This window comes from Zalophus californianus, chromosome 1 (genome assembly GCF_009762305.2).
Source record: "Zalophus californianus isolate mZalCal1 chromosome 1, mZalCal1.pri.v2, whole genome shotgun sequence".
NCBI classification, from domain to species: Eukaryota; Metazoa; Chordata; class Mammalia; order Carnivora; family Otariidae; genus Zalophus; species Zalophus californianus.
The window spans coordinates 56,967,717-56,983,732 of NC_045595.1; the positions used below are offsets into that span (position 1 = coordinate 56,967,717).

Genomic DNA, 16,016 nt, shown 5'->3' on the forward strand with positions numbered 1-16,016 from the left:
TTCCAACTGCATCACCGGGGCTATGACCTTGGTTACTTACACCAATGGTTTTCAATCCAGTGGTACCTGAGAATCATCTGGAAGCTTTTAAAATACTGATAGCTCAGAAACCGCCTAGACAAATTAGAGCCAAATGCCTGCATGTCTAATTCTAGAGGTTACTAGCTCCCAGCCATGAGGCTGTTGCTAAGATTCACACTTCTCCACTGCTTACTCCCTCTTCACATCAAGCACACAAGACTCACAACAGTAGCCCCCAATACTTCAAGTTACATACGGGAAATGCAATGTCTAATGCTTACTATGACATACCAGAGTCCACCACAAAAAACATACCCCAAATCTTTTAAAGAATTTTCAGTATCATGGAGGTTTAACTTAGACTATCACAACAAATACTAATACAAATTAAGGCAAACACATCCAAAATAGAAAGTAAGAGACAGATGGTAAAAGACAAATATGCACTAAAAACTTAATTCCTCCAAAATCTCAAGGTTTTACCTCTGGCACTTTAACTAGACAAGGTTACAAGTGCACCTGTACCAGAAAGCATAATCTAAATGTTTTCTGGAAGCCAGCTACCCCAAAGCCCTATGCTACATCATCAAAACCATGTGCAATTTTTCGTACATTGCAGTACAGTGCGGCAGTGGACTCCTAAAAGTAAAACCAGTGTCACTCCATTAACGCCATCATTGTGACTTTTCATTGCAGTACAGCACATTGGTTGTGTAGGGAATAGAATTCTTATCTGCTGTAGGGAAAGGAAAGAATCTTTTGTCTTTAAAGTGTCAAAGCAGGTGCACCTGGGTGGCTCCGTCAGTTAATTAAGCATCCGTCAGTTAATTAAGCATCTGACTCTTCATTTCGGCTCAGGTCATGATCTGGGGCTTTGTGCTCAGCGGGGAGTCTGCTTGAGATTCTCTGCCCCCCCACTCTCTCTCTAAAATCTTCAAAATAGTTTCAAAGATACTGAAATTAACATTAAAAAATTTTTAATTTTTTGACAGAGAGAGAGACAGCAAGAGAGGGAACACAAGCAGGAGGGGTGGGAGAGGGAGAAGCAGGCTTCCCGCCGAGCAGGGAGCCCGATGCGGGGCTCGATCCCAGGACCCTGGGATCATGACCTGAGCCGAAGGCAGACGCTTAAAGACTGAGCCACCCAGGCACCTGAAATTAACATTTTTTTAAAGATTTTTTTTAAATTTATTTAACAGAGATAGAGTAAGAACACAAGTAGGCAGAGTGGCAGACAGAGGGAGAGGGAGCAGCAGGCTCTCCGCCGAGCAGGGAGCCCAATGCAGGGCTCGATCCCAGGACCCTGGGAACATGACCTGAGCCGAAGGCAGCCGCTTAACCGACTGAGCCACTCAGGCGCCCCTGAAATTAACATTTTAAAATATTACTTAATAGGGGTACTGTTGATCTTGGGGTCCTGAGTTTAAGCCCTGCATTGGGCTCCCTGCTCAGCAGGGAGTCTGCCTCTTCCCCTAGCTCATGTTCTCATGCACTCTCTCAAATAAAATCTTTATTAAAAAAAAAAAACTAAATAATGTAGCTTTGCTATGCATACCTAAGTTAGATGGAACATTTTTTTTTTGAGAGCCCATGCATGAGCAGGGGGGTGGGGGTGGGGCAGGGCACAGGGAGAGGGAATCTTTTTTTTTTTAAATATTTTATTATTTATTTGACATAGAGAGAGAGAGAGAGACAGAGTGAGCACAAGCAGGGGGAGTGGCAGGCAGAGGCAGAGGGAGAAGCAGGCTCCCCACAGAGAAGGGGGAGCCCGATGCGGGACTCGATCCCGGGACTCCAGGATCATGACCTGAGCCGAAGGCAGTGGCTTAACCAACTGAGCCACCCAGGCGCCCGAGAGGGAGAGAATCTTAAGCAGGCTCCACACCCAGTGCAGAGCAGGACCCAGTGTGGAGCAGGACACAGGGCTTGATCTCCCGACCCTGAGAACATGACCTATTTCTTTTTTAAATCTAAGCTCCAAAGCCCAATGTGGGGCTTGAACTCAGGACCCAGGATCAACAGTTGCATGCTCTACTGAGCCAGCCAGGCACCCTCAGAATGTATGGATTCTTCTTTTGACTACTCTATTAAATTCTTCAAAATAAGTTTGTAGGCAAGAGCTCCATCTGATCCACTCCATTTAGGTCATGTTGAAGCAGCTTCAAGAGGCTGAGGAGAAACAGCTATTCTAGAAGTATGCAAAAAGGCAGCAAAACTGAACAAGGATGCAAAGATGAAAATGTTAGACAATGCAAAATTCACTGTACCACCTCCATTTATCTTTCCATCATCTCCTCGATCCTGCAGAGATAGAAATCTCAGCAAACCTTACAGCACAGGGGGATTGGTTTCTTACCCAAAAGCGGAGCGGCTAAACCCCAAACCAACCTCACATTTGACAGAACCATTCACCTATCAAGGCAATGCTTACTATCTGGAAAAAGGTTTTTTAAAAAGTTGCTCAAGGGGACACCTGGGTGGCTCATTTGGTTAAGCGCCTGCCTTCGGCTCAGGTCATGATCCTGGAGTCCCTGAATGGAGTCCCACATCTGGCTCCTCGCTCAGCAGGGGGCCTGCTTATCCCTCTGACCCTCTCCCCTCATGCTGTTTCTCTCTAGCTCTCAAATAAAAAGTTGCTTAAGGGCGCCTGGGTGGCTCAGTCGTTGGGCGTCTGCCTTCAGCTCGGGTCATGATCCTGGGGTCCTGGGATCGAGCCCCACATCGGGCTGCCTGCTCAGCAGGAAGCCTGCTTCTCCCTCTCCCACTCCCCCTGCTTGCATTCCCTCTCTTGCTGGGTCTTTCTCTGTCAAATAAATAAATAACATTTTAAAAAAAAATTGCTTAAAACCAAGTCTTACAGGGCTCCTGGGTGGCTCAGTTGGTTGGGTGTCAAACTCCTGGTTTCAGCTTGGGCCATGTTCTCATCTCAGGGTCCTGAGATTAAGCCCAGTGTCAGGCTCCACGTTCAGTGGGAGTCTGAGGATTCTTTCCCTCTGTCCCCCTCCAATAAATAAAATAATCTTGAAAAAGTCTTACAACAAATCCTTAATTGCTACAGGAACTGCTCATTGGCTCTCAGCAATTAGCTTGGATTCCCTAGAATACACATATTTTCACATTGTACTTGCTCAGTCATCAAGGTCAATGTGACTAAATGCAACCTTATGAAAGAACACTTATGTAGCCTGTGAATAGGCCCTCAGTTATGTGTATCAAAGGGCTTGAAACAAAAGGCTGCTAGGTACTACAAATGCAGCACAAAGAACAGTTGTGCGAAGCAAAGCAGTTCTAAATATCTCACTTGCTAGGTTTTCCAACTTGAGGCTAGAAACCTTGGGGGAAAATAACCCCATGTGTACCACCCCCAACCGGAATCTACATTTAGCAGTAATGCCTTTGAAAATAGGTCTTCCCTTATGCTTTTACTTGCAATAGAAGCAAAAATTATCAAGACATTTAACATGCGGGGCACCTGGGTGGCTCAGTCATTAAGCATTTGCCTTGGGCTCAAGTCATGATCCCAGGGTCCTGGGATCAAGCCCCATCAGGCTCCCTGCTCCGCAGGAAGCCTGCTTCTCCCTCTCCCACTCCCCCCCGTTTGTGTTCCACTCTCTGGCTGTGTCTCTGTCAAATAAATAAGATCTTTAAAAAACAAAAAAAAAGACATTTAACATGCTTAGTTAACATCTGATATGTATCATTTGCTCAATACAAGTATCAAAGGAAAAAGAAACTTGTTTGCTTGTGTTCATGAGTTAAAGGACCTACATGTCAGGGCTCCATATTTTTCTGCCTGCTTTTGACTATTAATTAGACAAAGTAGGAATTGGCCAGGCAACATCTTAATCCTGCAATGGTATAGATCACAAATTGACCAGACTACCTGAGGATGAAAAACTCACAATATAGATCCAATGTGAAGAATCACATGGCATTGTGAAGGGAAAAAAAGAAACTAAGCTGGGAAAGCACAAGCCACTAAGTATAGTATAGCTGGGGGGGGGGGGATGGGGACAAAAAGAGGACATAGGGTGGGAGGGATACTTGAGTAAGTTCTAGACTCTAGGTAGCTGTCATTTTTCAAGCAACTTAAGCTTCCACTAACTCATGTATAAAGTAAATTCGTTCATTAAACCAAATGATTTTCTAAGGTCCATCTCAACTCTAGAACAAATCCTAGAAAAACAAGGAAATCAACCATTTCAGAGCCTTGTGAAGCCCAGAAAAAATAGTAAATGCTAAAATATAACAATGGCATTAAAACTATCAAGAATGAACATAGAGCTAAAGGGCAGCATTACAATGGGTTACAAAAAGAATTTTTTATATCCCTGCAAAACAGGACACCAAAGGATCTAAAGCTCATGCTTCCTTGTAAGAGCTAATTTTCATTACTGAAGACATGACTGAGTTAGTACACAAAGAAAAGTCCAAACTGTCAGCTTTTAGTCCTCCACATTCCCCTCTTTAATATGGCATTTTGCACTATATACATTAATGAAAATTTGAAACAAACAGAAAGAACTTTAGTCAAACTCCCCTTCCTCCTCCAGCTTTATTGGATAGTTTAAAATTACATTTCTATTTTCTAGGACTTCAGTTGCTTTTTCCATCTGACTTTTAAAAACTGATTACAGCAAATGAAACACAGTTGTCTAAGTGATATAGTATACAAAAATAACATCTTGATTTCTGTGAAAATGCATTTCTCTGCAATTCCTGAATAACTCCAAATTATGCTAACTCTGAGCATAGATGTTTACTCTGGGTTTTAGATTTAGTCTTTGAAAAAAATGTGTTCTAAACCTTTGCCATCACCTTATGTATATCCAGCATCAACGCTGTGATGAAGTTGTTCCTGTTTAGGCCTTTATCCCGTTTTTTTCTCGCACAGCCATTAACACACGTTTGTCTTTTTATTTTGTTTACTCCCACTCAACTGTATGTTCTATGTAGGGCCTGATACAGATGTTACTTGATGTTATTTAATAGCTACTGAGGTCAGACAATCCAAGGCCATCATTATGCTAAAATTAAAGTTATTTATGGAAGCTCATAAATACTTCCAGAATTGGTTTTACCTCCTACATGGGAACATATCCAAGAAACCCAGAACGGGCTTACTGGTCTGACTCAACTCTTCCCATTCCTCAATCCCTATTCACCAGTGGCGCGGAAAGGGGGTTCTTTAACAAAGCATTATACATAACACCTCTACCAAACTAAACATAAACTTTTTTTTTTTTGTAGTTAAATGCAGAAAGTCGATTTTTTTCCACCCCTTTCCTCCTTTTACACGGCAAGTAAAGCTCACTGGCCTGGGAGTAGCCTCTATCTGCCAACCTTTGGCCAGTGAAGAGGATTCAGAGAAAATAATACAACCATCAATCAGAAAAAGGAGGGGCGACAAAGGAAAATAATTAAGCTGTGGCTTCAATCGTGCATTCCCGTGCAAGGTGCCCTGACTCGCCACAGCGGTAACAGTTGACTTCACTTGTCTTGCTGCAGTTGATGGCTACGTGACCAGTTTCACCACACCTTTAAAAAAAAAAAAAAGTTTTCACAATGTGCTCAGAAAACGCAAAACTGTACTGAAGCAATAGTAACTGGAACAAAAAGCAATTAGCAAATGAAGCAATGCATTTTTTCCCAAGAGTCTCATTAACCCCTAAACTAAAAGCAGGAAGGAGAAATTAGATAACAAAGTACTCAATTATGCAGTCTAAGCCATAAAATTAAAATTTTCACCATGAGATCCACCAAAAACTCCGAAACACCAAAAACAGAGGCACCTGGGTGACTCAATTGGTTAAGTGGCTCTTATATTTCCGCCCAGGTCATGATCTCACGGTAATGAGATGGAGCCCCATGGCCCACTCTGTGCTGGGCGTGGAGCCTGCTTGCGATTATCTCCCCACCCCCCCCAAAATGCTAAAAAGGACATTGGCCAAGATGTACCTTTTTCTTAAGTTTTATTTATCTCTACACCCAGCGTGGGGACATGATTTTGAGTCCCACACTGGGTGGGTGCCCCAAGATGTACCTTTATACAAATTAATCCCTAAGATTTCACTGGTAAGTACTTACCACAACTTAAAAGTTTTGTACCTTAAATATGTACATTTTATTGTATGTCTCATCCACAGACAAAGATTTCTGGTTGCAAGACAGAAGATTTGTGTATCGGAATAATCGTTTTCTACAATGCCTCTGAAAACTCCAAATTACAGCATAACATTGTTTTTAAAACATTAAAAATTCCAAGTTGTGTAAGTTGTCCAACTGCCATAAGCTACAAGCCATGATGGCAGAATAGTGACGAATATACAGACAGGCCGCTGGTTATATATGCTGAAGATCAGTATCAACTGGTCACAGCCAACCTTCACTAATGTACTGGTCCACAAGGCCCTTCCATTTATACCCAACTCACCTCTAAAATAATCTCTGCCATAAGCCTTCCTCCAGCAACACCATAACAACTTACCTATAGCACTTCACTTTGGTGCAGTCTTTTTGAATGTGTCCAAATTCTCCACAAGAATAGCACTTCTGCTCATCCGCATGGTCACAGTCACGAGCCAGATGGCCTGGTTTGCCACAGTTGTAGCAGCATTGCTCTCGCTCTCTCTTGGGCTCCTTGCAGTCCTTGGCAATGTGGCCACCTCTACCGCAGTTATAGCAGGCTTCAACAATAAGGAAAAGAAGCAGACCAAGACTATAAAACCTTTACAAACACTGCTATGTTTTAAGCCATACAATACAAAACCTCAAAGGTAAAATGTCTTTTCTAGTGTTATGTGCAGCAGTTGTACATGCTCACCTCTCCAAATTCTAGAAGGGTATGAAAAGGAAGTGTTAAATACTTACCATCCTCTTGAAGATCACAATCCTTGGCAAGATGACCAGACTCACCACAGCGATAACAGATGTCTGGAAGAGATGAGGAAACAAACTGGAAACCTATTTTGGGTAAAAACAAAAAGAATTTGGCTAATTAGACCGGTCTTGATACTAATAAATACTGAAGTGCTTCAAATTTTTTTATTCGACAAAAATACCTCTATCCGAGGTAAAACCACCTCTGCCACGGCTTCTCATTCCACGACCACGGCCTCCACCAGTAGGGCATTCCCGGGCCCAATGGCCAGATCGTCCACACTTGAAACACTCATTGCTGCTCATGGCTGCAGTCAGATCTTCAAAATATTAAAAATGACATTGTTAAACTACTTGAAATTACTTTTAGCTTATATTGTCCTTTGAGTGTATTTTTGGATAATTATTCTGGGGGAAGAAGCCAGCATATACACTGGTTAGGCATTAAATACCTATTAAGAAATATATTAAAAGTGAAAAACTAACACGTATTTTGACATAATTTCTGATTTTTAAAACCATTAAGATTATGAATATATGGATTAATACAAATGTTAATTCAGTTATTAAAGGGGTGATGGAATTTAGAGGGATAGTATCAATGCACATCCATTATTAGAAATGTAACACCTCATTCAAGGTCTAATTTAATGGGCACATTTTCATGGTTACAAGCCAGTAAACTTTATTTTGGGCAAATGGAAGTTATTTAATGGTCATAAAATCAGAATAGTTCAAAACAAGAGCTGTGGTATGTACTTTGAGAGTAAGGAGTAGGTAAAGAAAAACTATTTCTCTCTGTAACTTTAGCATCTAACAGTGCCTAGTTGTACTGCAGCACTTGTCTGCGGACTCTTTAGAGCAAACATGTTAGAAGAAATGCAGTATATCAATTTTCTCTAGAGGATACAGCATGCTAAAATTATTAGAAAAACAACAAAAGGGTACACCAAAAAGCATCTAAAGCACCGGGACCATTTCTTCTCTCTTTTATTCTCTTCTTTCTAAGTTTTCCTGTAGTTTTACATTTAAAACAAGGATACTTGGAATTTCACAACAGATTCCTTTTTGGGTATTATTTATAAAAGGGGGGCAAAACTCCCACTAAAGCAAATGAATTTTATACTTCTTATGTAACAATCTAAAAATAAACAGGGACTATTCCTGGAATAGAATGTAATGTTGCAGGAGAAACTCCTAGGAAAGTGGTTTTTAAAAAACAACCTATCTTGGAACAATGTAGTAACTTTTACATTTCCACACTTCCACATCTGAATATTTTTACCCTTATTTCCAGTGTCAAGCCATGGTACACCAAATTTTTTAACTACCCTCTCAAAGCCACAAGCACCATGATCTAGCAAAACGTATTGTTTCAACTATGACTAGTTAGTGGAATCATCTAAACCAACCACAGCACCAAAACTCAAGTGACAGTGAAATGGCAAAGTCCCCCCTCCCTGCCATCCTTTCAGTAACTGGTTCACTGCTAAGTTATAGAGAATCCAGTAACTAAAAATTAAGCTAAAGTTAAGTTTCAAAGGTTTCCACTGTCAAATATTCAAAAGAACTCAATACTTATCCCAAGTCTCTGCTATCAGATTCATGGTAAGTTTTCAAAGGGATCTTTCCATCAATTCTTGCAACTTGCCATATAAACACATTACCAAAAAAGGGGGTGGGGGAAGGACAGGTGGGGACCTGCATGGGATACTTAAGAGTTGGTGGTTTCAGGGGTCCCTGAATGGCTCAGTCAGTTAGGCATCCAACTCGTGATTTTGGCCTAGGTTATGATCTCATGGGTTCTGGGATCAAGCCCAGCATCCAGCTCCAAACTCTACAGTAGAGTCTGCTTAAGATTATCTCCACTCTCCCTCAAATAAGTAAATCTTAAAAAAAAAAAAAAAGTTAGTGGTTTCAGATGCATAATGCACATTTCTAGTCAGAAGAAAACAGCCAGTAAAGATTAAAAATGTATTTTTGCAAAATATTAGATTACATTTGCTTTTTTTTACTGGTATTAGCCTTTTTAAGTCATGTAAAGTACTCGTTTTCACCAGAGAAGTTAGGATAGAAAATAAAAAGATTAGAGAAGAGGGCTGCTTATGGTACCGTGTCCTCCCCTCTAACCTCATTTTCATTTTGCATCTTCTCCAGTTTATAGCCAGACCAATTTAAGCACATTTAACTTTTGCTGTCAATGAGTTCTCTGCACTGAAATGATCACTTCCTTTACAAGGTAATACAGGCAATTTGACAAGTCCTGAGTAGTTTATCATTTAATATTTAAACAAGAGGGGCTGCTCCTGGGTGGCTCAGTCAGTTGATCGTCCGACTCTTGATTCTGGCTCAGGTCATGATCTCAGGGTTATGAGAGCGAGCCCTGTGTCAGGCTGCACATTCAGCAGGGAATCTACTGGAGGTTCTCTCGCCCCCCTCTGCCCCTCCCCCCTGCTCGTGCCCATGCTCTCTCTCAAAATCTTTTATAGAAATTATATATTATCTATAAGTACAAACAAGATAACATCTTTTAGAAAACATCACAATCCTATATATTCAATATGCATTTCTAAAGCTAGTTTCAGACAATCACCCCTTTAGACTGATGCTTTAAAAGAACATGGTTTACTTCGTAATAAAGTACAAAGGAAATGTGTTATAATGAATCATCATGTTTATCAGTGGGATAAAGTCAGCAGGTAAAATTTTAGGTTTACTTTCACCATAGAAATAGGAGTTTAAAAAACTACTCAAGTACTGATTAATCTACGTATACATTTTCATTAATTGTTTTCTTGTCTTTTCTCTATTCATGGGACCCAGATCCAAAATGAAAAGAAAAAGAAATGATAGGAAAAGTACTTCTGGAAAGACAATTAGTTAAAATAACATTAAAGGATTAAACACTACACTCTACTTCTTCCCACCCTAATTCCTGACTGAAATTTGGTTAGAATGTGATCATTTCTGTATGAACCACAAATTTAGGGAAAGCAGTATTTCTCCATTTAGACAGTAATTAATTCTACAAAACAAATATGCAACTTTATAGTTAACTAGTTTTAGATATTTGCTTTGCCATCAACAAATTTCAGTCTCACATAACTTTATTTACTGGAGTAAATTAATGTTAAAAAAAAATACTAAATCTTAAAGGGAAAAGAAACATGTCATTTACATCCCAAAGACCCATCATCAGGAGGCCACATACTTTTTAAAAGATCTTCCCAGTGGGCTTTGTGTATGCAATCTGCCCTTCTCCCCCTTTGGCCAAGACAATCAATTAGCTGTTCTACATTTTCAGAGTCCCCTGTGATAGATTTGTCTCATAACATTAAACCAACCGATTCCCACTATGTTTTAGAGACCTGCCACTTATCCTAGAAGCAGGTCCCCATCCTAATATTCATCTTATATGCAAATGTATTTAGTTATAAAGTCTTTTAGAAAATTATATGCTATTCCCTATGAAAAGGAGAGGGAGTAAGGTAACACAGCTGAGATTTATGGTTCTGTGGTTCTCACTGCCTATGATCTCCTGGCTGAAATTTTGCTGCACCATCCTGCCTCTGCCCCTGTCCACCTGTCACAACCTTTTCCAACCTTCACCCGCCAACTCAAATGCCAACTCTTATTTATAAAAGAATCTGACCACATCTCCCAACCTGGAACTCTCCTTCCTAGTAAAACCCACAGTACTTTATTAGTATCTGTCTGATAACACTACCATATTGACTTTTACCATATTCCTTGAGGACATAGACCAAGTAATTCACCTTTCAATCATCACAACACTCCCATATAATTATGCTTTTAGTAGCAGTTATACTATTTTAACTGCTTGGGGTTAAGGGACAATTATAATCATTTGCTGAATGAAACGAACTGTTTCTTGTACAGACCCAACCCAATCTAACCAAGTACTAACACCTAAATACTTGCTATCACAAGAGTTACTGCACCATTAACTTAAAGTAACATTGCTGAATGAAACGAACTGTTTCTTGTACAGACCCAACCCAATCTAACCAAGTACTAACACCTAAATACTTGCTATCACAAGAGTTACTGCACCATTAATTTAAAGTAACAACGTAGGGGTGCCTGGGTGGCTCAGTGAATTGGGCATCTGCCTTCAGCTCAGGTCATGATCTCAAGAGTCCTGGGATTGAACCATGAGTTGGGCTCCCTGCTAAGTGGGTAGTCTGCTTCTCCCTCTCCCTTTGCCCTTCCTGCCCCAGTTTGTGTGCTCTATCATAAACTCTTAAAAAAAAAAAGTTAACAATGTATTTTTAAATTATGTACTCATTAAGGATGTACTATCACTCTAAATTTAAGAATGATAATTTCGGATTATCTAATAAAATCCTATTACTCCTAGAATTCACAATCAACTAGACCTCTAATATTTTATAGAATGCTATAAAACATTATCTACTAATAAAGACAAGACAAAATGCTGTATTTTCACTGTTGCCAGGCAGAAGGAGAGCATATATTTTCTTCCTTTTGCTGCTAAAAATCATTGCTTGTATCTACACTGATATCGTCACACAGTAAAGATTTGGGGACTCTAACAGGTAAGCCTGGGTTAACCACTTAACCACCTGCTGTGTTACCTCAGACACTTGAGGTCTGTCCCTAGCAGGAAAAGATAAAACTGGTCTGTGATGAGAATTGTTACCAGGTGTCTTGCCCTTAACAGGTGCTCAACTCAAAAAACTTTGGTTTATATCCTTAGTCTTTCTCCTCTCCCCAATTAAGTTAGATTGCTTACAGGTGGATTAGAACTCCGTGCAATGCCTACAGAGCAGGCTTAGAATAGGGCAAATTCTGCTTACTCAAGTTTCCCATCTCAAAGTCTACTTCCTGAATGGAATGAAGAGGTAAGAAAAATGGGTAAATGCCAAACAACTTCACATTTCCAACAACCGAAATCAGTTATCTGTTTCTATTTCAGTTTTTGTGTATCAAATTTTCATGACACAAACCACTTAAAGAAATGTTAGGAGCACAGGGCATGCCAGGCAGCAGTAAGGCAGTCAAGATATCGCCTGAAAAGATAGAAAATTCACTGAGAGGCCATTTATAATTAAGAGGTCCAATTATTTTATACTCATCTAGGCTTAACTTCTGGAATTGAAACCAAAACATTACTGGTTATACTAACTTGTCTTCATCAATGTAATTGTTCCACATTTTTGATTCTAAGAACAAGGCCACTAAACTACTTAAATCTTAACAAGACACCATCAAGACTAACAATGTGAGTTCCAGTGAATAAGACCCTAACTCTGGCTATAAATCTATTTAACGTAAGTAGTGACAGGCAAACGGGGGGGGCAACAAAGTTTGATGTGGATCTGGCTATCTTTATTGTTTTACATGGTTTTCCTAACATAGCTCTGTGTGTGTGTATTCACATTTACTGTATCTCTAGTTATTTCCCTCAAGTTTAGGGTTACCCTGACTCATCCATATTGCTGACCTAACTATAACCAGGCCACAGGGTCGCTTTGGCCCCCCCATGAATGTACTCACTCATCATTATATATTTTTTTTAAAGATTTTATTTATTTACTTGACAGAGAGACAGAGAGAGAGGGAACACAAGCAGGGGGAGTGGGAGAGGGAGAAGCAGGCTTCTAGCCGAGCAGAGAGCCCAACGTGGGGCTCGATCCCAAGATCGTGGGATCATGACCTGTGCCGAAGGCAGACGCTTAACGACTGAGCCACCCAGGCGCCCCCCCACCATCATTATACTCTTAATAAATCAGTTTAGTGTTCCAACATGGTACTGAAACACTTCAGACTATTGTTAAATAAATAAACGACAGACAGCAGGGAAGGAAGCAAGTTACACTGTACATTACCTGCATTCTGACCAGAATAAAGGAGACCAGAGTGTAATACTGGGAGCGATTCTGGGTTCTTACCCTGGTTCCTGCCCTAATTACCCCCGAAGGGTTTTAGGTTTTAATAACTAAGTATCTACTATGACTCAAAGACTAATAAACATATTACCTGTAACCCCTACAACCCTGCAAGTTATGTATTCTTGTTCCCATTTTACTGATAAGGAGACTGAAAATCTGAGACCATGTAAAACAAGTTACTTTGTAATGACAAAAGTACTTGTTCTCTTTAGATAAACAGAAACTAGAACTGATCCTTTTAAAAATCCACAGCCATATATAAATTTATTCACAGTATACCATCACACAGCTTTCCTGAATTTTAAGCCAAGACAGATTTTCTTAACCTTCTTTGTGGTAGAATTTAGAGTGTCACCACAGATCCAGAGACTGGCAACTGATTTCACTAGTTAACAGCCTCATTTGTAATTATGGAGCCACTTCAGGTGATCACTATACTACACTCTCATACTACTGATTAATACAGTCTATCCTACTTACAACTTGCATTTCGGTGGCCACAAGCTCTCACTTTATTATCCCAGCAGTTTTTTACAACATGAAAATGGCTGTAAATTCCAGTAAACTCCAGTTTACTGGAATTCTCAAACGCATAGCCTTACTGCAGCAGCAACTGACACTGCCAGAATCGGAGTTCTATTACGTGAGACAGTAGGGAAAGAGCATTCTCCACATAGCAGGCCAGGATGCCTTGGCATCAGTCTTCTAGCTCTCCACTTACTGTCAAAAGGGCTAGGAAGAGGAAAGCCAACAATTTTTTAAAATTCTCACTCCTGCAAGAAAAAAACAAACTCTCTTGTGGTCAAATGCTTAGCCAAGAGACGATTCCAATTAGTCAAATTATGGTTCTACTGCTTTTAAGCACCAATTTGGTAGCTTCCCATGTATGCAGATGTTATTAGATTTTTTTATAAAAGGCAAAAATAATCCAAAAAGTCATAAAACCACCTACAAAACCCATTTATAATACCTTAAAGAAGAGATCACTCTGCCTGTTCTAGTTCAAATGCTAGTGTAATAAATGCCCTTTGGTCTTCCACTGATTTGGCTCAAAATATTTTACAGACTCCACATTTGTTTCAAACACATCATCTCTCATCAGTATGAAAGTGTGGACCTTTAGGTTGCTAAGACTTACCCAAGTTTTCTAATGTGACATATGCGGGTAAGTACACAAACATATACTGTTAGCTTTAAAAAAAAAAACTGTTGCCAAGAGCTGCGATTTGGAAAAAATTTTAAGTCCTTATTTCAGCCCTTGGGAATCTAATATTCTTTTTATATTCCAGTACAGACAGCTCCTTGTAGACAAGAATCAGGCTGAACAAGCTAAACAGCATGTACCTATGTACGTGGCATTTGTAGAGGTTTGATTAAACCATGATCAGAGTAATTTTTAAGCATTTTAAAAATGACTGCTTCGCAGAAGGGGGGGGGGAAAGCCTAAGAGGTAGGAATTTCATCTCATACATCTTTTAAAAACCCTCAGAACATATATACAATTTATAGTGCTTGAGCAAGAGTAACAAAGTTGCTATCTTAATTTAAGGTAACTTGTCCATTCAGAAATTAACTAGTTATGTTTTTCTCAAAAATTGGGTCAAACAATAGGAAAGGAAGAAAACCTTAAAAAAAAAACTTGTTTAACTTGGGGTATGATGAGGATATAAATTAATCCAGACTCTTGGCTTCTTACCTTCTCTGTGGGTCTTTCTGGATAATGACTGAAACACACTATCCCAAGTCACAGATGACTACTGAGCAATATTTTCTTTTTCTAAGACCTCCAAGACCAGATGTAGTCACTTCCTTTGGAAGTGCCCTGTGGCTGAGGCCATGTGGTTAACATGTGGCAACAAGCATACGCCTTACCCATAATAAAATCAACACCCAAACCCAAATGTGGGCAATTACGTCGTCCCAAAATAGGTTTTCACATTTGGAATATCTAGATGGGGGCTGGCTCATTAACTTTCACGTCTCATTTTAAAATTAAATTGTATTTAATTAATCCATGAAACGACTGGATTTCGTTGATTCACGGAAAGCGAGACCTATCTGCCCCTTTTCGAACTGCAATGTTAAAAGAAGTAACTTAGCATCTGAACCACGATAAAAATTCAAGAATCGGGAAGCTATCAAGTACGGAAGAGTACGAATTTCGGAGATTCTCTGGCCTTCTGGCGGAGTATCCCACCACTCTAAACCCAAGCGCGCCTTCAGTGGCCCTTTTCTAAGCCCATCAGAACCCTTGGCACATGGCCCGCCAGGCCCACTACCCCAGCACATGGCCTGCATAAATACTCAAACCCATCCCCCGCAACCGCACCAGGGTCCTTTCCCCACCACAGCCTCCTTCCAAAGAGTTCCCGCCAAATCGACCCTCCGTCCCGCATTCCGCGACCCTCGAAGTCTCAGGGCCTCAGTCCCAAGGGCCCGGGCCTCCTTTGCTGTAAGGCTATGGCCTGGGGTGCGGCCTTGGCAATGGAAAAGGCCCCGAGGGGCGGCGACCCAGCTTCCCAAGACGGAAAGAAGGGCGGCAGGGTGGCCCGACTGCGGCAGGCCGGAAACCTGGACTTGAGGCGACGGTGGCAGCCCAGTTTCCCGCCTGACGCAGCAGCAGCGCAGGCCAGAGTGCGGCCGCCATCGCCGCCTCACCGCTCCCAACCTCTCCGTCCGCCTCGGCCAGGGCCCGCACCGCGGCTTCCCACCAACCCCAGGCCCCGCTCTAGGACCTCACCTTCGGCGTCTGAGCGGGCCCGCAGCGGCGAAGACTCAGACGCAGGCCCGGGAAAGGCGGCTCACAAGGTAGCGGCTGTTTATTTTCAGAGTCCTTGCCTGCGCCACACGCGGGTCTGCACACGGCCCCACACACGCCGCTGCGCACGGCTCTCCTCCGCCTCGCCCACGCGGCCAATCAGCACGCGGAGTTCCGCCGTCCAATCAGAGCCGCCCCCGAGGAGGGCCGCCCTGCTTGAGCGCTGCGCGGGGTGGGGTGGGCCTCTACCTCCGCGCGCCGCGGCCTTTCCCAGCGTGCCCCGCGCGTGGCCTTTCCCGCCCGGAACCCCCAGCCCCAATCTTTCTCCGGCCCTTTCCGCTTATTCCAGGCCCCCCCGACCCGGGGGAAATTTGGGTGCCCCGCCCTTGGTGATATCTGGCGGCAGCCGGCGAAGAGGGATG

At 41.6% G+C, this 16,016-nt stretch overlaps 1 protein-coding gene across 6 annotated transcripts; it reads right to left on the bottom strand.

The window, feature by feature from the left end:
• Positions 1-4,464: 4,464 nt before the first annotated feature.
• LOC113917796 (CCHC-type zinc finger nucleic acid binding protein) lies at positions 4,465-15,746 on the bottom strand. Of its 6 annotated transcripts, none has more exons than XM_027585809.1 (5): positions 15,577-15,746; positions 7,083-7,220; positions 6,892-6,984; positions 6,509-6,707; positions 4,465-5,559 (listed from the first exon to the last, which is right to left on the bottom strand). In XM_027585809.1, exons 2-5 carry the CDS (start codon positions 7,204-7,206, stop codon positions 5,442-5,444), a joined length of 534 nt encoding a protein of 177 aa, XP_027441610.1. In that variant the 5' UTR covers positions 7,207-7,220; positions 15,577-15,746; the 3' UTR covers positions 4,465-5,441. The 6 variants fall into 6 exon arrangements, with proteins under 6 accessions (XP_027441610.1, XP_027441609.1, XP_027441608.1 ...); XM_027585808.1 differs by having other exon boundaries at positions 6,509-6,710; XM_027585807.1 differs by having other exon boundaries at positions 6,509-6,713.
• Positions 15,747-16,016: the final 270 nt, after the last annotated feature.